This window comes from Pelophylax lessonae (genome assembly GCF_965119305.1).
Source record: "Pelophylax lessonae genome assembly, chromosome: 12".
Taxonomy (NCBI): domain Eukaryota; kingdom Metazoa; phylum Chordata; class Amphibia; order Anura; family Ranidae; genus Pelophylax; species Pelophylax lessonae.
In genome coordinates, this window is record NC_138779.1 from 19,710,726 (window position 1) to 19,732,963 (window position 22,238).

General features: G+C 37.6%; 1 protein-coding gene across 6 annotated transcripts in view; it reads right to left on the bottom strand.

Moving 5' to 3' along the window:
* The window catches only part of PRDM16 (PR/SET domain 16), a 909,210-nt gene that overhangs the window by 106,471 nt on the left and 780,501 nt on the right, over positions 1 to 22,238 (bottom strand). The window contains exon 1 of one of the 6 annotated variants that reach the window (XM_082273291.1): positions 7,835 to 8,110. The exons of the other annotated variants lie outside the window; for them this stretch is intronic. Coding sequence (XP_082129417.1) covers positions 7,835 to 7,933 — 99 coding nt within the window. The 5' untranslated portion in view covers positions 7,934 to 8,110. Of the gene's footprint in view, positions 1 to 7,834; positions 8,111 to 22,238 lie in introns of those variants that run through there. 6 annotated transcript variants of the gene reach the window in all.

A 22,238-nucleotide genomic window follows, 5' to 3' on the forward strand; every position in this document is an offset into this window, starting at 1 on the left:
TTGGTGAACCATTATCAAATTCATGTAAAATCAATGCTTTATCGATTGCTTTATTTTCATTCCAAATATATATATATATATATATATATATATATATATATATATATATATATATATATATATATTTATTAAAATTAGGTTTGGTGATGAAGGCTTCCATAGGCTCTATGTCAGAAGGTATCTACACAGTTTTGGTTACTCTACCCTTGGTGAACCAATACCAAATTCATGTAAAATCAATGCTTTAAAGATTGCTTTATTTTCATTCCAAACACACAAACACACACACAGATATATATAGATATATATATATATATATATATATATATATATATATATATAAATTAGGTTTGGTGATGAAGGCTTCCATAGGCTCTATGTCAGAAGGTATCTACACAGTTTTGTTTACTCTGTCCTTGGTGTCCCTCAAGAGATTTCTTTTGTTTCTACTCAATATTGTAAATAGCTGCACCGAGTTATGTCAACACTTACAATGGGGAATCATTAAAAATTAATGTAGAATCAATGCTTTATAGATTGCTTTATTTGTATTCCAAATATATAAAAATTAGGTTAGGTGATGAAGGCTTCCATAGGCTCTATGTCAGAAGGTGTCTACACAGTTTTGGTTACTCTGTCCTTGGTGAACCATTACCAAATTCATGTAAAATCAATGCTTTATCGACTTTATCGATTGCTTTTTTTTCATTCCAAACATATATATATATATATATATATATATATATATATATAAATTAGAAGGTATCTACACAGTTTTGGTTACTCTACCCTTGGTGAACCATTACCAAATTTATGTAAAATTAATGCTTTATAGACTGCTTTATTTTCATTCCAAATATATAAAAATTAGGTTTGGTGATGAAGGCTTCCATAGGCTCTATGTCAGAAGGTGTCTACACAGTTTTGGTTACTCTGTCCTTGGTGAACCATTACCAAATTCATGTAAAATCAATGCTTTATCGATTGCTTTTTTTTCATTCCAAATATATATATATATATAAAAAAATATATATATATACACATTAGGTTTGGCAATGAAGGCTTCCAAAGGCTCTATGTCAGAAGGCATCTACACAGTTTTGGTTACTCTATCCTTGGTGTCCCTCAAGATATTTCTTTTGTTTCTACTCAATATTGTAAATAGCTGCACCAAGTTATGTCAACACTTACAATGGGGAATCGTCAAAAATTCATGTCGAATCAATGTTTTATTGATTGCTTTATTTTTTTTTTTTCAAATATGTACAAAATTTGAGGACGGTATAAGACACCAGATAATTTACATTAGACACCCGAGCAATAAACCACAGCTATGAATATATCGAAAATCTGATTGGAAATTCCTACATAAAAAAGTTGTTACGTATGTGTGCAAAAAAATGACATTGGATGCAAACACAATAACCTTCTCTATATAATTGAATATATTTATACTTTTATTCCAGAATGAAATCTCATCGTGTTACCATTGGCAGAATTCAACGAACAGCGGCTGCATGAAGTCTTTTTTTTTTTTTTTTTGGAATAACAGACATCGTTCGTTGGATGTTAGGGCCCTTTTCCGCCAAGGGTTAAAGCAATATGTATAGCTTAAAATTGAGTGTTGAAATTTTTAATGGTTGGGTATACAAGTCAGAGTGGTGTGTAGTGAGAAAGAATTCTGGCAAGGCTTAACTTTGGGCGATATTCCAGTTATAGTGTTAACATAAAAAGCAATGCACACAGCACACCCACTAGATCTTAAAACGGCGCTAGCCGATCTTTAATATCATATAGGCGACCAAGGGTCAATGAACGACTTCAGTAATTTTTGTAAATAAACTACAGCGTACTTAAAAAAAAAAAAGTGACAGGCGCAGTAATACATCTGAAGGAACGCAGGCGAGAGAAAAATAGCATTTAAAGAAAAATGGGCTGGATCTCGCAAGCGACACTGCAGCTTGGGTTTAAGTGGGAATACATGTGTTCCAAAGGAATCCTTAGTGGTTTTAATACATTTGCTCAGTGGCTAACAACTGTAGCAAATAAACTGACGTCCATATGAGGCTTGTAAATGTTCTACAAATGTCATTTTTTTTTAAATATCGTATTTCCCACTTGCGCTTTTTTTCGGTGCAGGAGAAAAACGTGAAACGTAAAAATTCTTTAGAAAAACCTAAAATTGCAGCAATTATAGTAATCAAGAAATACTACTACATAGAAGGTACACAAAACCAAAAAGAAAATACAAAAAAAAATAAAAAAAAATTAAAAAAAGCAAAAACGTTCTTTGCAATACTTCTTTTAACGAATTAAAATTTGAACAAATATTTTTTATGTTATAAAATTGATTTTTTACAAGTCAGTTATTTTTTATGTAAATGTTGCTAGCTTTTTTTCCTTTTTTTTTTTTTTTTTAATTCAATTATTTTTAACATTTTCTTACTTCTTTTGTTGATCCGGACCTGATGGCAAAAGGTGACAAACGCGTTGATATATTTTTTTTTCAATACAGTCAGATACTTATTGGTGTTGCCAAGAGTGGATTTGCTGTATTTTACGTCTTAGCGAAATAATAAACTGCTGTAATTAACACCTCTTACACCTGCTCCTATCATTCGCCAAGTTAACCTTTTAGGACTATTCACTCCGGCACATAAAGCCAAACAAAAAAAACAATCCGGCGGAACAACTGCAAACTGTCAGCAGGACCTGTGCAGTGTGAAGGGTTAATTACGATCCCCATAAGGCCAGGAATTTCATATGTTTCAAGCCTGTGTCAACCTAATACTTGAAAATACTGTATAATATCTCTACCAGGTGTGAAATTCTAACCAAGGCTGAGCCTGTTCTATGGGCCACATGTCCGGCATCACAACTACTGTGTGCCTAAGCTGAAAGGACAGCGGGGATCATGTTAATCTTTACTTGCCTGATATTGGTACAAAGATAGTCCAAGCATAAACAACAAACACAAAAAATATTGTATGACCAAAAAACAAATATTACAGCAATGTTCTTTTTTTTTTTTTTAGACCACCCTACCATGCACCTTACCAATTGTTTTAATTTTTTTGGGCCACCCTACTGTACACACTACCAATATTATTTTTTTGGGCCACCCTACTGTACACCCTACCACTATTATTTATTTGGGGCACCTTACCATACACTCTACCACTATTATTTTTTGGGCCACCTTACCATACAACCTAACACTATTATTTTTCTTTTGCGCCACCCTACCATGCACCTTAACAATTGTTTTCATTTTTTTGGGCCACCCTACTAAACACACTACCTATATTATTTTTGTGCCACCCTACCATGCACCCTACCAATATTATTTTTATGGGCCACCCTACCATACACCCTACCACTATTATTTATTTGGAGCACCTTACCATACACTCTACCACTATTATTTTTTTGTGCCACCCTACCATGCCCCCTACCAATATTGTTTTGTGGGTCACCTTACCATACACCCTACAACTATTATTTATTTGGAGCACCTTACCATACACTCTACCACTATTATTTTTTTGTGCCACCCTACCATGCCCCCTACCAATATTGTTTTGTGGGTCACCTTACCATATACCCTACCACTATTAATTTTTGTGCTACCCTACCATGCACCCTACCAATATTGTTTTGTGGGCCACCTTACCATACACCATACCACTATTATTTTTTGGGACACCTTACCATACAACCTCTTACTATTATTTTTTCGGGCCACCTTACCATACACCCTACAACTATAATTGTTTGTGCCACCCTACCATGCACCTTACTAATAATATTTTTTGGGCCACCCTACCATGCACCCTATCAATATTATTTTTTGGGCCACCCTACCATACACCCTATAAATATCATTTTTTCAGGCCACTTTACCATGCACCCTACCAATATTATTTTTTTTGGGCCACCTTACCATACACCCTACAACTATAATTTTGTGTGCCACCCTACCATGCACCTTACTAATAATATTTTTTGGGCCACCCTACCATGCACCCTACCAATATTATTTTTTGGGCCACCCTACCATACGCCCTACAAATATAATTTTTTCAGGCCACCTTACCATACACTCTACCATTATTTTTTGTTTTTTTGGGCCACCTTACCATACACCCTACAACTACAATTTTTTGTGCCACCCTACCATGCACCCTACCAATATTATTTTTTTGGGCAACCCTACCATACACCTTACAACTATAATTTTTTGGGCCACCTTACCATACACCCTACAAATATCATTTTTTCAGGCCACCTTACCATACACCCTACAACTATAATTTTGTGTGCCACCCTACCATGCACCTTACTAATAATATTTTTTGGGCCACCCTACCATGCACCCTACCAATATTATTTTTTTTGGGCAACCCTACCATACACCCTATAAATATAATTTTTTCAGGCCACTTTACCATACACCCTACCAATATTATTATTATTTTTTTTTTTTTGGGCCACCTTACCATGCACCTTACAACTATAATTTTTTGTGCCACCCTACCATGCACCCTACCAATATTATTTTTTTGGGCCACCTTACCATACACCCTACCAATATTATTTTCTTTTGGGCCACCCTACCATGCACTCTACAAATATTATTTTTTTGGGCCTCCCAGCCATGTACCCTACTGATATTTTTTGGGCCACCCTACCATACACCCCACTAACATTATTGTTTGGGCTTCCCCACCATGTACCCTACCAATATTATTTTTTGGGCCACTCTACCATGTACCCTACCAATATTTTTTTTTTTTTTTGGGTCACCCTACTAATCATATTTCATTTTATGGGCCACCCTACTAATACTATACTTTAAATCCAGTTTGCTATGACAACTCTTAAACCATAAAACCATGTATAATATACAAGTATATACAAGTATAATATATAAGTAAGAATACAATTAGATTTAGTTTACTCAAACCAGGACATTAATGAATAAAATGACCCTTAATACAGTACTATAATGTTTTTTTACTTATTTGGTTTATAGTACGAGTGCACGGCAAACGTAACTGCTCTTTTCTAGCCCTAAGTACATTGATAGCTTATGGAACTGGAGGTGGGGGTCTTGTATAATGTAAGGTTACTAACTCCCCCTCCCTCCTGTACATACTGCTCCATCAGAGAGGGGGGGGGGAACCCCAACCCTTCCCCCGTAGACACGAGGGGTACTCATGTTTAATCATTTTAACTAAAAATACCAACATAGAACAAGATCAAAAAATGCATTCAGTAATATTGTATCTCTAGGTAAATACCAACGTATAGCAAGAACAAAGATAAAACTATGCCCCAGAACAGTCTACATAAATACATTTAGTAACATTGTAAGTCTAGGTAGGTTACAAAACATTTATTGCATAAAGAAACAATGTTGCAAATTGCATAAAAAAAGGGTTCATGATAAGATGGAGGTTAAAAAAGCCCAGTTAAAGTCAAGTAGAATTCTACGAAAGAGAAAGACGTTGTTGACACTGAGACAATTATGATATTGTCCAACAAGACTGGTCTTCCTCTCGTACGCGTTACCTTTCCAATAAAACCGGTAGTTAGCTAGTTAGTGAGGTCGAAAATATTAAACACACAATGGGCTATCGAGTCTTGTCTGTTCTTACACATTTCCAACACGATTGAAGCTCAACTGTTTCTACTCCTGCCCCATACCTCCTGTCCATTCACTGCTGCACATAATAGAAGAAGTGCCACCTTCAAGGGTTTTTTTTTTATTAAAGCCAAACTTTTTCAAAAGCATTCCTCGAGCCATGCAATTCACTCCTATGATCACTAACCTACCTTTGTTAATTAAACTTTGTTAATGTGATGTATGTAATAAACATAAGCAACACAAAATGAGGTAGAAAAAAAAAAAACAGATACTGCCTAGCAGATTTTTTTTTAATTTAAATTTATTTTACAATTTTAAATTTTACTGCAAAAAAAAAAAAAATAACTCTACAATCAATTCAAAGACCCACTTCTACAAATTAAAATGTTATTTCCTAAATTCTAGCAGGTATAGTGGCTTTAGTTGGCGTTTCAAACAGGTGTTCCCAATATAAAATTACAATTTAAATAGATATATTAAATATTAAATAAATATTAAACTGTTTTGGTGAACACAATGAACACAAAACAATTTAATGCAAAGATAAAATAAATATAATGTAAAACATTTTTTTTTTTTTTTCAATTTAGAAAAACAAGCTAATACAGCTTGACAATGACACAAAAAGGTTTTATTCCCAAAGGAATCCCTACCGAAATGTATTAAACCGTACAAACGCAGATCATGTGTTTCATTTAACGATGAGCAAAATCCTCACAGGCAATTATCAATTTTAATGTGTGCAAAATATTTGAGGTGTAAAACATAATCGACAAAATGATTGTTGCTAATTTAAAATTCTACTTGTTTTATAAATAAGAGACTTCCCTGCAATTCAATGGCTCATAGGTGTTTGGTATTCCCAAACAAATATTACAATAACTGTTGTCTAGGTTTTAAATATCTAAAAAAAATAAAAATTCAGTAGCTCATAGGTGTTTGGTATTCCCAAACAAATATTTCAATAACTGTTGTTTAGGTTTTAAATATCTAAAAAAAAAAAAAATTCAGTAGCTCATAGGTGTTTGGTATTCCCAAACAAATATTTAAATAAATGTTGTCTAGGTTTTAAATATTTAAAAAAAAAATGGATACTCCTAATAGATTTTATATATGTCTGTATTATTCTATCAACAAACCTACGAATCAACTTAAAATTGAATTAGCTTGTAAACATTTGTGACATCTTTGCCATCATGTTTAATAAAATGAATTAAAAGAAAAAAAAAATTGCTATCTGTATGTTATGTTCTGTTACATTTTGTTATTGTTTGATTCTAAAAAAAAACAATAAAAATCATTGAAAACAAAAAGAAAAAAAAAAGAAATGTATTAAATAGCTTCACTAAAAGGAAAAAAAATAACAGAATTAAATTATGATTAAATTACAAAATAAAGCTTTAATTAAATTAGAAACTAGGCATATTTCTGCCTGAACTGTTTATTAAATGTTTTTTTTTTTACAGCTATGTCCCATTATCACACCTTAGTGGCCTGCAACAACGTAACACATTAAAATATATAAATTCTTTTTTTTTAAAGGTGACTTTGATGTTCTGTCTTACAAAATTTTGCTTGGGTAACGAGTCTTGTTTTAGTTCATTTTTTTTAAATAACCTATTAAAATGTCTGCCATTAAAAAAAAAAAAAAGAAAAAAACACGCTCCGAGGTCATAACTCCACCAAACAAAAAAAAAAAACAAAAAACAATGTAAATATGTATCTATATTTTTTACAAAAATTGTCAAAGCTATCTTAGAGACTACAAACGCAAAACCGGTCTTCGGAAAGGCGACTTCCAGCAGGGGGCGCTCTTTCCCCACAGATCGCCCCTCTCCCAGCCTTAAAAAAAAAAAAAAAAAACCTGCTGATCTGTTCACTTTAACACACGTTCAGTCCGAACTATAGTTATTCAAGTTCATATTTTTACCAATCTTGTTAAATAATAAAAATAAATCACATACAAGAAAAAAAATAATAAAAAGACATACACTGCAGAAGAACAAGATGTCCCCCCCCCCCACCCACCCCCGCCTTTAAAAAAAAAAAAAAAGAAGCACGAGGGACGTTCCGTAGAAATCGCAACCGAGAGAACTTTGCCAAGTCGAAGCAACAAACAGGAATAGACACAAAATGCAACAAAAGGTGGAAAAGTGACGGAACAAACACAAAACACGGTCTAACCTTTTTCCTTTGTGTAAGGTGCACCAGTTCAGAGACCTGATTTGTGGCTTTCCAGTCTGCTACTATTCCAGTGTCTGATGTGTTAGTGGCAAACACCATCCTTCATGCATTAGTGACACACGCACAAGGGCACTGTTGTAAAGTGTGTGTCTACTTGTGTGTGCACGTATGTGTGTGTGTGTGTATGTGTGTGTGTGCCAGGCCTGGAGATAGTCCCTGAACTATCCTAGCCTTTTGCATCATCACTTTATCTCTCCCGAGGTGGGGTTTCATAACAGATTATCCGACTTTCTCAATGGTTTGAGATCCCAGCCACAGACACTCCCCCTAATCTCATCTCTCTAGAGACCCTCCCAACATTATGTCTGTATCAGAGGCTACAACAAGCTGAAAATCAAGGGAGGAAAGAAAGTTTTTTTTTTTTTTTTCTCTTTCTCGCGGACACACACATGCACACTCCAAGTTTTCAAACAGTTGATATTTTTTTTTTTTTTAATTTATTTATTTATTTATTTTTTTTAACCTTCCTTTGCAACCAAATGGGATTGGCTTACAGAGCTAAGCATTTACATTGCAGCCAAGCGGTGCATATGATAAAAAAAAAAAGAAGAGCATATATGTATTTTAACATTATGATATAAATAAAAAGGGAAAAAAAAAAAAAAAACGAAATGATTAAAAAAAATTAATTAAATGAATAATTAAAATGAAAAAGGGCAAATTTCGCCTAAACAAATAAAAAATAAAAAAATAATAATAAAATTAAAAAGAGGAAATTTGGCAGCTGCTGAACCCAATTTATAACTAGCTCAGGAATTATGTAAATATGCTAGAACAAGTATATAGATAGATAAATAGATAGATAGATAGATAGATAGATAGATAGATAGATAGATAGATAGATAGATAGATAGATAGATAGATAGATAGATAGATAGATAGATAGATAGATTTAGCTATATAACTCTATCTATCTATCTTTTCTTTTATATATATATATATATATATATATATATAGGGATAGATAGATAGATAGAGTTATATAGATGTATGTCTATATCCATCTATATATATATATATATATATATATGGATAGGTGGCTTGATGACTAGATAGATAGATAGATATAGCTATATAGCTATCTATCTATCTATCTATCTATCTATCTATCTATCTATCTATCTATCTATCTATCTATCTATCTATCTATCTATCTATTTATCCCTTTATATATATATATATATATATATAGATATATATAGATATATATAAAGATATATATACATATATATATATATATATATATATATATATATATATATATATATATATATATATATATATAAAGGGATTGATAGATAGATAGATAGATAGATAGATAGATAGATAGATAGATAGATAGATAGATAGAGTTACATAGATCTGTCTACTATATCTATCTATCTATCTATCTATCTATCTATCTATCTATCTATCTATCTATCTATCTATCTATCTATCTATCTATATATGGATAGGTGGCGTGATGACTAGATAGATAGATAGATAGATAGATAGATAGATAGATAGATAGATAGATAGATAGATAGATAGATAGATAGATAGATAGATAGATAGATAGATAGAGTTATATAGATATATGTCTACTATATCTATCTATCTATCTATATATGGATAGGTGGCGTGATGACTAGATAGATAGATAGATAGATAGATAGACAGACAGACAGACAGATAGATAGAGTTATATAGATATATGTCTACTATATCTATCTATCTATCTATCTATCTATCTATCTATCTATCTATCTATCTATCTATCTATCTATCTATCTATCTATCTATCTATCTATCTATCTATCTATCTATCTATCTATCTATCTATCTATCTATCTATCTATCTATCTATCTATCTATCTATCTATGTGGCTTGATGACTAGATAGACAGACAGACAGACAGACAGACAGACAGACAGACAGACAGACAGACAGACAGACAGACAGACAGACAGACAGACAGACAGACAGACAGACAGATAGATAGATAGATAGATAGATAGATAGATAGATAGATAGATAGATAGATAGATAGATAGATAGATAGATAGATAGATAGATAGATAGATAGATAGATAGATAGATAGATAGATAGATAGATTTTTTTTTTAAATATATTTTTAATATATTTAAACCCCTCCCCCATTATTATTTAAATAGTTTTCACCTTTTTCTCACACGAGTGTAATTTGTTTTTTTTTTTATAAGGAGCCTACAAGAGCACATCATTTTTATAAATACCATAAGACTAAATCATGGCATTTTAGGAATAGAAGAATGTATTTGTAAGATGCTCAAAGCAGGTTTTGAAATTAATTTTAAAGTAGAAATAAAAAAAACATAAAAAAGAAGATAAAGTTGTATTCATTTCATTCTATAGAAAATATCATTATTATTATCATCACCAACAATAATGTTATAAAAAAAAAAAAAAATAAGATATAGTTGTATTAATTTTATTGTAAAAAAAATATTGTTATTATTATCATCATCATCATCATCAACAATAATAATAATAACAATAACATTCAATAATAATAATATTAATTGTATTATATATATATATATGCATGGCAGTAGAGTTCTATAAAAATGCATGAAAACCATCATATTTTATTTATGATACATTTGTACATATGCCATGGAACGTATTATTATTAATTTATTTAATAATAATTATTTTTTTTATTTGTTTACATTTTTTGATATTTTGTGTCTCATGTAATCAGACACAACCATATGAACTGTCACTAATGTAGATTTTAAGAAATGCACTGTAACATTTTTTTTTTATTGCATTATGCCTCTTACTAAATTATTAACTACCCTTTTGTGTCTGCCATCCCAATCCAAAGGGCTATTAAATAAAGACTCCACTCAATTATACAAAATATATGTACACATTGTTAATAGATGTAAAGTCTAATCTGCGTTTGTACAGTTCATTTAAGCACAGGCATGGTCAAATGATCTGCAAATAAAAAAAAAATAAAAGAGACTAAACAGGCAAAAGATAGGTTTGGCTAATATAATTTCATGGTTTCTGGGATATGGTAGCCAAGAGTGAAGGAAGCGAAATGCATGATTTTTATTGGCGTAATATACCTTTGTTCAATGGCCTGACAATAAAAGGATTGAAAAATGGAACTGTGTTATCTATAGATTTCACGTTTCACCTGTCATCTCTACAAACAAAAGAAAAGACCTTAATGTTAATTGATTATTTAGGTCTGAAAATGCCCCATATGTTTGCTGAAGCACTTGCCATAATCAAGGCTTTGTAACCCAGTACAGGCAGGCTGAAGCTTAGCTGTGTTTTACTAATGCAGTGACAAACCACTTAAATAAGACAATAAACTTTACCCCGGTGCAAATGCTTCATGTTCAGCCACAGACGTGAAACTAGATTGGTTTAACAAAAAAAAAAAAAAAAAATATATATATATATATATATATATATATATATATATATAGATATATATATATATATATATATATATATATATATATATATATATATATATATATATATATAGATATATATATATATATATATATATATATATATATATATATATATATATAGATATATATATATATATATATATGTGTGTGTGTGCAGCTAAGACAACATTTAGCATTGTATGTCAAAGCATATCTTTAATGGGGAGGCGTTAATATTACGTTTGGTAACGTGTCGATTTTAAGGTTCAAATTGTGTGGAGGCTCCAAATTTAAAAAAAAGCAATGATTTAAAAAAAAAAAAAATAGCTTGGCTTATCTGAAAAGTGATAAAGAATTAGGGATTGGGATTAGTGATAAATTAATTCTAACAATCTAATAAATTCTAAAATAAAAAAAGCAATTATATTAAAAAAATGTATTGAAATGTTTATCATTTATTAATCAGGCACTCTGTTTTTTTTTTTTTATGTTATGAAGATCAATAAAATATTTATACCTCCTGATTTTTTTTTTTTCTGTGTTTAAATGATGATGAAGCATTTTTGTATTAATTTTATTGTACTCTTTTGATGCTCACCTGTTTAGGGTAATTAAGTAGATGATTTTGTGTGCAAGTTTTTGGACAAAAATTCTTGTGTCATGTCTCAAAAAAGGAGCTGAAACTAATAAAGCCCCCCCCCAAAAAAAATAAATAAATAAATAAATAAATAAATAAATAAATAAATAAATAAATAAGTAAATAAATAAATAAATAAATACATAAATAAATAAAGAAGTAAATAAATAAATACATAAATAAATAAGTAAATAAATAAATAAATAAATAAAATAATTAAACAAAAATAAATTGTGATAAAGAAAAAAAAAAAAAAAGCTACGGAGAGCAACTCTTCAAATGATCATATCACGCATAATATAATACCGTTCTTACTTACAGCTACAGAGGGAAGTGAACTTTTTGACCTGCAGTGAGCAATGCGTGGTTTTAAGCTGTGATAGTTGCCTGCCTACATGTGTGTATAAATTAATAACCAAGTATTCAGAGTACATCAGGTGCACGTTTGCCCTCTAAAATATTGCTTTACACTGGGCATGTGGCAAAAGATAAAAAAATATTACAGGCGGGCAGGGCTGGCCCAAGACATTGTGCTGCCTGGGTCCAAGAATTAAATGCTGCCCCACCCCCTCAAAAAAAAAAAACCCACGCCCACCAAAAAAGCCTCCACATCTATTATTTTTTTTATCATGATAATTGAAACTAAAATAAAATGAATCAGGAAGTCAGGTTTACATGCAAAAGCACCTTGTCTATGTGCAGAATTTTTTAGAGGCTGCATTGTAGGTGGAGGTTAAGGGGATGCATTGTGGGGTAAGGGGTTAAGGGGCTGCTTTGTGGGTGGGGGTTAAGGGGCTTCTTTGTGACTTCTTTGTGGGGTATAGGGACAAAAAAACAAACAGAAAAACCCGGTAATAACTGTATTAAATATAAAATTTAGAAAATATTATATATACCGTTATCTTCTTCCATACCTCTCCACCGGACTGGTCCACCAAACACCCGCTGTCTGTCCTCCTGTCACTCCTGTGTCCACCATGGCCTCGCCCTAGAAGATCCAGCCTGCCCTGCGTGAGATGGAGTGCGCTGATGTCTGACGTTGCGCACACCACGAGCACGCGAGGGACGTTCCCTGGAGGAGACGCTCTGCCTCCTCATACTCATCAGTTTGCACTACGGGCCACAGTATGAGATGGCGAAATGCTGCCCGTAACGCGCCGAAAACTGATGACGCACAAAACTGCTGGGAAAAACATCTTGGACGTCAATTTGCTGCCCCTCTCAAAGTGCTGCCTGGGTCCAATGGACCCAGCGGGACCCATGGTGGGGCCGGCCCTGCAGGCGGGTAGATTCAATATAATGTATATTTCTGGACTTGTGATTTCTTTTGGTTTATTTTATACTCTCACAGAAATATAATATGTATGAAGATAAATGATTTCAGAGGTTGGTACAACTGGTTTCCAATGAGAGAAGAGTCAAAGCATTCCATAAAAGAATTCAGCGATGGCCAAGTGGGGACACATCATATTTAAAAGTATTCATTATTTAGTTTTAGTTTAAAAAAAAAAAAAAAGTGATTATCATTTGTCTTTAGAAAGAAGTATTTAGTGGTCCAAAAGTCACTGAATTTAAAATATTGTTCTCCTGCTGTTGTTTTTATAGTGAATTCCGGAATCTGAATGATTGTTGGAGAGCAATTTTAAACACTTCTGACTTTAATTAATTAATAACTGAGGTACAGAATGTGTCCTAACCATGAGACGGATAGGATTCCATCATATTTTGGGGTTTTACAATAATACATGGCTTTTGGACCTTTTTGTTTATAGTGGTCATAGAAGGCCTGGGGCATGTTTAATATGTTAGCGTTATATAGATGACACATGAAGGACTCTCCAATTATTAAGTAAATTTTACCCTATCACTTTCATCTAAAGCTGGGGTCTCCAACATTTCTAAACAAAGGGCCAGTTTACTGTTCTTCAGACCTTAGTGGGACCGGACTGTGACCAGTGGGAATAGAAAATGTCATTGCATTAGTGGGAGTAAACAATTCCCTATCTTTGGTATTGGGGAAGGAATAGTGCCCCCATGTTTGGTGTCAGTGGGAGGAATAGTGCCCCATGGTTGGTGTCAGTGGGAGAAATAGTGCCCCATGGTTGGCGTCAGTGAGAGGAATAGTGCTCCATGGTTGGTGTCAGTGGGAGGAATAGTGTCCCATGGTTAGCGTCAGTGAGAGGAATAGTGCCCCATGGTTGGTGTCAGTGGGAGGAATAGTGCCCCATGGTTAGCGTCAGTGAGAGGAATAGTGCTCCATGGTTGGTGTCAGTGGGAGGAATAGTGCCTCATGGTTGGTGTCAGTGGTAGGACTAGTGCCTCATGGTTGGTGTCAGTGGGAAGAATAGTGCCCCATGGTTGGTGCCAGTGTGAGGAATAGTGCCCCATGGTTGGTGCCAGTGGGAGGAATAGTGCCCCAGTGTTTGTGTCAGTGGGAGGAATACTGCCTCATGGTTGGTGTCAGTGGTAGGACTAGTGCCTCATGGTTGGTGTCAGTGGGAGGAATAGGGCCTCATGGTTGGTGTCAGTGGAAGGAATAGTGCCTCATGGTTGGTGTCAGTGGGAGGAATAGTACCCCATGGTTGGTGTCAGTGGGATGAATAGTGCCTCATGGTTGGTGTCAGTGGGAGGAATAGTGCCCCATGGTTGGTGTTATTGGGAGAAATGGTGCCCCATTGTTGGTGTCAGTGGGAGGAATAGTCTCCATCATTGGTGTCAGTGGGAGGAATTGTGCCACATTGTTGGTGTCACTTGGAGGAATAGTGCATCATTGTTGGCTCCAGTGGGTCAAATAGTTTCCTATCTTGTAATAGTGCCCCATTGTTGGTGTCATTGGGGGTAATAATGTCCATTGTTGGTGTCAGTAGCAAAAATTATGCCTCATTGTTGGAGTCAGTAGATGGAATAGTGCCCTAAGGGCCAGATAAAGGCAAGTAAAGGGCTGCATCTGGCCCCCCGGGCCACAGTTTGGAGACCACTGATCTGAAATAAACCAATTTCTCCAGTACATAGACATAAGGATACCATCATCATCTGACCTCTCAGCTATTTCAGATGCACGTAGTCTTTCCCCAAAAATACAACCTAAGCAGAATACCACTTGCTGCCCGACCACAGTAGATTTAGTGCGGACAGGTGGCACACGCAGGGCAGGCAACATACCTGTATGTCACTGCTTGTCTTCCTGGTTCGGGCAGCACAGGCTGGCACCCTCTGCTGGCCTGTGCTGTCATTGTCTACAGTGCAAATTTGTGTAGCGCACCCCACATAGGAGCAACAAGTAGAATGGGATCCCCCACCTTGCACAGCCAGGCACACTGAATTTCCACAGGCACACTTGAGTCAGGAAAGAGTCCAGCATTTTGTTTGTGTTTTATTGAGGGGATAAAACTTGGATGGGGAGTAGGGGTATTATGGGATGCCCACTTGACTTCAAAGCAAACTTCAGGGACAGCTCCTAGTATATAAAGTCCTATATACAGCTACTTTCCTTTCTCCAGCACTTCACGTGCTTGCAGAATCTCCAGCAGTGTCACTCTGTAAAAATTTGTATTAATGGCTCATTACAGGCAGGGACTCGCAGCCCCTGTACTTGAGGAATTCAGAGTGACACTACTAACACATTTACTGCACTTCCTCTCATGGTCACTGGTCCACCTCTTCAGGCCCTTCCGGCTGCAGCAGCCCCTTTCTCTAGCCCTCCTGGCTACTTCTCCTCAGTCCTCTAGACTGAGGAGACTGACACTCAGGGGATCTCTAGACTGACACTCAGGGGATCTCCCTGATGTGCTGACCTGCTCCTGCTGTCCTCTCATTTTCTTCCATGCCTCCAGGAAGGATTCCTTGATGTGTTGTAGAGGGTCCCTCCAGCAACCGAAACCCAGGCCCAAGGTCGACCCCGCCCCACCCCCACACAGACTAGGGAGCACCCCAAGGGCCATGGACAGCCTCCTCAACACTCCATTTCCATTTTCCACCCGACTGCACCTGCTGGCATGACTCATGAGCATTTCAGAGGTATCCCCTCCATCCAGCCCACTTTGTTGGGGATTGGCTGGGGCCCTCATTAATACTCCAAGCAACTCCTCCTAGACTCCACCCTCCACTTCTGGAGGCTTCTCCAAGGTTCCAGAGAGCAGGGGAGTTACCAGAGGTGCTGCTTGATGAGTCATCCAGCCTCCCTGAGTCACTCAGCCCTGACCCAGATTAAACCCAGGCCTTGCTCTCAGCCAATCCAATTTACCTACTCTAAAACCTATATACACTAGCACCTAGCTAGAGGGTGCTACATTTGTTAAAAAAAAAAAAGGGTAGCTTCAAACTGGCACAGTTAGTTTAATAGTGATCACTTTCCTTTTCAAGACACCTGTCAAAATGGACACGGTGATTCCCCCTCAAGCAGGAGGGTTGAAAGCCCAGGAGGGGGAAGCATGTATTATACTGGACAATGTACCCACTCCAATAGGTTGTAAGCATTTCAGAAGTCAACTTGGAGTACTGTGACATTTGGAGGAACACTTACCCTGCCCTTTTGTATATATTTTTCTATAGTCATGCACAGTATCTTCCTGACTTTATTATCTTCTGGATATGGTATTTTCCATTACAATGCAACTCAATAACAATTTTCATTGGAGTGACATGGTAATGCTTACAATTTCCCTGCATTTCCTGTCTTACAGACACAACGGGGTTGATTTACTAAAAGTGAAGAGTGCTGGTGCAGCTCTGCATAGAAATCAATCAGCTTCCAGATTTTTTTGTAAAAAGCCTAACTGAACAAGCTGAAGTTAGAAGCTGATGGGTTTCTCTGCAGAGCTGCACCAAATTTTGCACTCTCCAGTTTTAGTAAATCAACTCCAACATGCCGGCAGTTTGTAATGCGGTAAGATTTGACAGTCTTTATCAACCCCTAGTGCTGGTCTCTTATTGCATCCCATTATGATCACTTTCCTCCTCAAGGCACCTGGTACAATGGACAAATTGATTCCCCCACAAGCTCGAAGGGTTGAAGGCCCCAGAGAAGCATGTATTGTACTGGACAAAGCAACCACTCCAGCAGGTTGTAAGGATACCAGAAATCTATGACATTTGGAGGAACATTTAACCTGCCCTTTAATGCTATCTTATAGTAACCAAGTATCTTCCTGACTTCCTGACTTTTTTATCCTCTGGACATGGTATTTTTCCATTACAATGCAACCCAAAAAAATGTAATTGGAGTAACACGGTAATGCTTGCAATTTGTCTTGTAGACACAACATGCCGGTAGTTTGCTATGTGTTAAAATTTGGCAGTCTTTAACAAGCACTAATATCGGTCCCCTTTTGCATGTCATTGTGATTCCAATCATATCTACTGCTCCAGCCCTGAGGAAGTGGGAGGCCTTTCCCCTGAAACATTTTGGATTTACCTGATGCTCCTAAAGTGCTTGTAAACCACTTTTGTCTTGTAGACACAACATGCCGGCAGTTTGTAATGCGATAAGATTTGGCAGTTTTTAGCATGCCCTAATATTGGACCCCAATTGCATTTCGTTGTGATTCCAATCACATCTACTGCTCCAGCCCCGAAGAAGTGGGAGAACTTTCCCCCGAAACACGTTGGATTTACCTGATGCTCCTAAAGTGGTTGTAAACCATTTTTGTCTTGTAGACACAACATCCTGGCTGGTTGTAATGCGATAAGATTTGGCAGTGTTTAGCAAGCCCTAATATTGATCTCCTATTTAATTTCATTGTAATTTCAATCACATCTACTGCTCCAGCCCTGAAGAAGTGAGAGGCCTTTCCCCCGAAACACGTTGGATTTACCTGATGCTCCTGAAGTAGTTTTAAACCATTTTTGTCTTGTAGACACAACATACTGGCTGGTTGTAATGCGATAAGATTTGGCAGTCTTTAGCAAGCACTAATATCGGTCTCCTATTGCATTTCATTGTGATTCCAATTACATCTACTGCTCCAGCCCTGAAGAAGTGAGAAGCCTTTCTCCTGAAACGCGTTGGATTTACCTGATGCTCTTAAAGTGGTTGTAAACCCTTACATACACCTAGTGAAGTGACTGGGCTCAGGTTATACAGAGAGATGAAACAAATCCTCCTACATACATTGTACCTGTTTTGTGTGCAGTCTTCTCTTCACTACATCCCCTCAAAGTGCTGAATATTTATTTTAAGCTTGTCTGAGAGTTAAGAAAAAAGGGGCGGAGAGCTGAAGTCACCCTCTGAAGAGTTCAGTCAGGAGAGCTCTGAGAGCTGATTGGAGGGAAGGGGCACACCCACTGCACTCAGGAGTAGAGCTGAGGCTGTCAATTAGATGAAGGTCCCGCCCCTTTCACCATTTTTCTCGTGGTGTCAGGAAACTTGTCAAAAGTGAGTAATATAGATAGAAGAGAAAGGAGGCAGCAGACATTTAGTGCCCCCATTGGAATATATTCTCTTAATTTCTCTTCTGGTGAAAACTCAAGATTTTGGATTTCTCAAACCTTTCGGCCCTGGGAAAATGGGCACCAAGATGAAGAAAGGGTACGGGAGCAAGAGAATGTCACCAGCACACCATGGATCTCCAGAGTGGGTCCAAGGCTTTATTCAGTGATCACATTGTTACAGCAGAAGCAACATTTTGGAGCCTCACTGGATCCCTTCATCAGGCATGTGATAATGAAGGGGTCCTGTGAGTCCCAAAAACATTGCTTCTGCTGTAACAATGTGATTGCTGAATAAAGCTTCAGACCCACTCTGGTGACCCGTGGTGTGCTGGTGACGTTTTCTCGCTCTGGCTGTCTTTGGTTCCAGCCATTAGTCGCTGCAGCACCTGCTTATACATCCAGCCATTTCTTCAGAAGGTAGTGCGTTTGAACCTCCCTAGTTGGAGGTACAGATATCAATAGAAGCGTGGGGTTTTTTACCCTTCACCCAAGGCTAAAAAAAGTTTTGCTTTTAGATACACTTTAAAAAGTTCATTTTTAATAAAAGTCTATATGTCATACCAAAGACCCATAACTGAAGATTAAAGAGGGACAAAGGAATTTGGTTCCAAAAGAGGGATGGATCTGATGAGTGACAGTTGGGAGCTATCTCCATTGAGTCTTTTCCAAAGCGGACTTTTGGGTCACAGCACATCTTTTGCACTCTGTTTGAACATAGGTTGTTCATACCCAGGGCTTTCTTTCTCAGAGAATAGGTGCCGGAACTCCCCCTTTTCAAGTCACCCCTTGTCTCCGCCCCTACCCACCTCCGAGCACCGTTTCTTGGTTCCACCCATTACCCACCTCCGAAGACCACCCCTTTTAGATAATACAGTAACATTTGTGGTACTAACTAATTTGTATTGAGCTTGTTAATGATAACAAGAAAAGCAGTAGAATAGATCCCCTGCAGCCAGCAACAATGGACCACTCACAACAAAACACCCTCCTCCCTAGCATCAACAACAGATCTCCTCACAGCCAGCATCAGCAGACCCTCTGGAAGAATAGATCCCCCCCAGCAACAATGGACCACCTACAAGAAAATACCAGCCCCTTCCTCAGCAACAATAGACCCCCGGAAGCAACAATAGACCTCTTCCTCAATAGTAGATCCCTCCCAGAAATGACTGACCCCCCAGCAACATAAGACCCACCCTTAGCAACAATAGATCCCCTACCAGCAACAACAGATCTCCCCAGCAACAGACCCCCCCTGCAATAATAGATTCCCTCCAGTGACAATAGATCCCCAGCAACCAGCATCAACAGACCCTGCAGCACACCTCCAGCACCCCTTGCCATTACATACATTCAGTCCTGGAGGTGCCGGAACTGTGTTCCCCCGCGTTCCTGCTGAAAAAAAGCCCTGTTCATACCAAAGACACATAACTGAAGATTAAAGAGGGACAGAGGAATTTGGTTCCAAAAGAGGGATGGATCTGACGAGGGACAGTTGGGAGCTATCTCCATTGAGCCCATTAAGTGGACTTTTAGGTCGCAGCACATCTTTTGCACTCTATTTGAACATAGGTTGTTTATCTTGTATACCGTCTAACATCTATGGCCTGCTTTAGCTTTGTCTTTGGTTGTAGGTAGAATTCACAGGCCTGCAATCTTATACGGGGCTATTGAATTATTTCCAACAATAGGTTTACTTCCTGATAGTCGCATTCAGGAGGGTCCCAGACATTTGAGGACAGGCCAGTCCCGTTCCTCTGGCCCAGCTCTGAATAGGGAGGGGAAGGGCTGGAAGTCTCTCACTGGGTTCCCCATGTACTTTCCTTTGTTTTAATTACGTGGAAGGAAAATAAAACAACAACCCTATAGTCTTCTGGGCCGGTGGAGAAAAGCTTGTACATGATAGTGAAACAATCGCTTGCATTGTGCTCCCTAGCAATAGAAGCTTGAGCTATTTGTATTGTCTGCTAGGCCAAGAAGACTGTTCTACAGAAATGACTTCACAGCAGCTCCTGTAAATATGATTATGATCTTGGCGCTTCTCGCTGTCAGCTGGTCTATTTACTGCTCCATGATGTAAGTCAGGTTCCGGTAACTTGATTAACCCTTTGGTGGCACAGACCCAAGGCTTACCCCTGTGCCGGAACTTGATCATTATTCTGCGTCTAGATGCGGTGATTTAAAGAGTATCTGCCAAGGGGAGGAAAAAATAAGAATCTGCTTCAGGTGTAAGGTGTGGGCATCTAGAGGGGCATGTACCTGGAGCAGTCTCCCAAACCTTCCTACCAATGGCCGAATCTCCGACTGCCTTGGCAGGTCAAGCTTCAGCACTTTTTGAGAAGCTTGCCTGCCCCTTCCTATACCCGCGACTTACCCTGTGACGGAACTTGATCATTATTCTGCATCTAGATGTGGTGATTTAAAGAGTATCTGCCAAGGGGAGGAAAAAATAAGAATCTGCTTGAGGTGTGGGCATCTAGAGGGGCATGTACCTGGAGCAGTCTCCCGAACCTTCCTACCATGGCCGAATCTCCGACTGCCTTGACAGGTCAAGCTTCAGCACTTTTTGAGAAGCTTGCCTGCCCCTTCCTATACCCATGGCTTACCCTGTGATGGAACTTGATCATTATTCTGCGTCTAGATGTGGTGATTTAAAGAGTATCTGCCAAGGGGAGGAAAAAATAAGAATCTGCTTCAGGTGTAAGGTGTGGGCATCTAGAGGGGCATGTACCTGGAGCAGTCTCCCAAACCTTCCTACCATGGCCAAATCTCCGACTGCCTTGGCAGGTCAAGCTTCAGCACTTTTTGAGAAGCTTGCCTGCCCCTTCCCTTATTTTGCATGTTTTAATTGGCCAGTGATATTTTGCATCATAGTGATGGACCAGTAGGAATGTGTGGGGGAGGGCTTAAAAGCTTTAGCTATCAAAATAATTGTCTATTAAAGTAGGGTTTTGGGAGGCTGCTCCAAGAATTAGGTATCTACAGGTGTCTAAATGTCATACCTGCAATAGCCCTGCCACCCAATCTGAAAGTCTCATTAAAGTGCTACTCCACCTTTCTTACAAATGACATCATAGGGCAGCATTATGAAATGATGAATATTATAACAAACATTTATTAGCTTTTCTTTTTTTACTTCTTGGCTGTGGAACCGTTTGAAGGACTAAGTGAAACTTCTGAAGGTCTGAATCAGTGGTCTCCAAACTGCGGATGTAGGCCATTTGCTTGCCTTTGTCTGGCCCTTGGGGCACTATTCCTCCAACTGACACCAGTGACTGTGCACTATTTCTCCCACTGACACCAATCATGGGGCTCTATTCCTCCCACTGACACCAATCATGGGGCACTATTCCTTCCACTGACACCAATGATGGGGCACTATTCCTTCCACTGACACCAATGATGGGGCACTATTCCTCCCACTGACACCAATCATGGGGCACTATTCCTCCCACTGACACCAATGATGGGGCACTATTCCTCCCACTGACACCAATCATGGGGCACTATTCCTCCCACTGAAACCAATCATGGGGCACTATTCCTTCCACTGACACCAATGATGGGGCACTATTCCTCCCACTGACACCAATCATGGGGCACTATTCCTCCCACTGACACCAATGATGGGGCACTATTCCTTCCACTGACACCAATCATGGGGCACTATTCCTCCCACTAACACCAGGGCAGCCACCCCTCCTGCCCAACCCCTTGTCCTGGCCCTGCTGATTGTGATATGTTTATCTTGTCTGCATCCTGAATGACAGTTTCTGCTGCCTGCCATTGGTTATCCACTTTGAACCTTTGATTTTCCTGAGAGGTACACCTGCTGA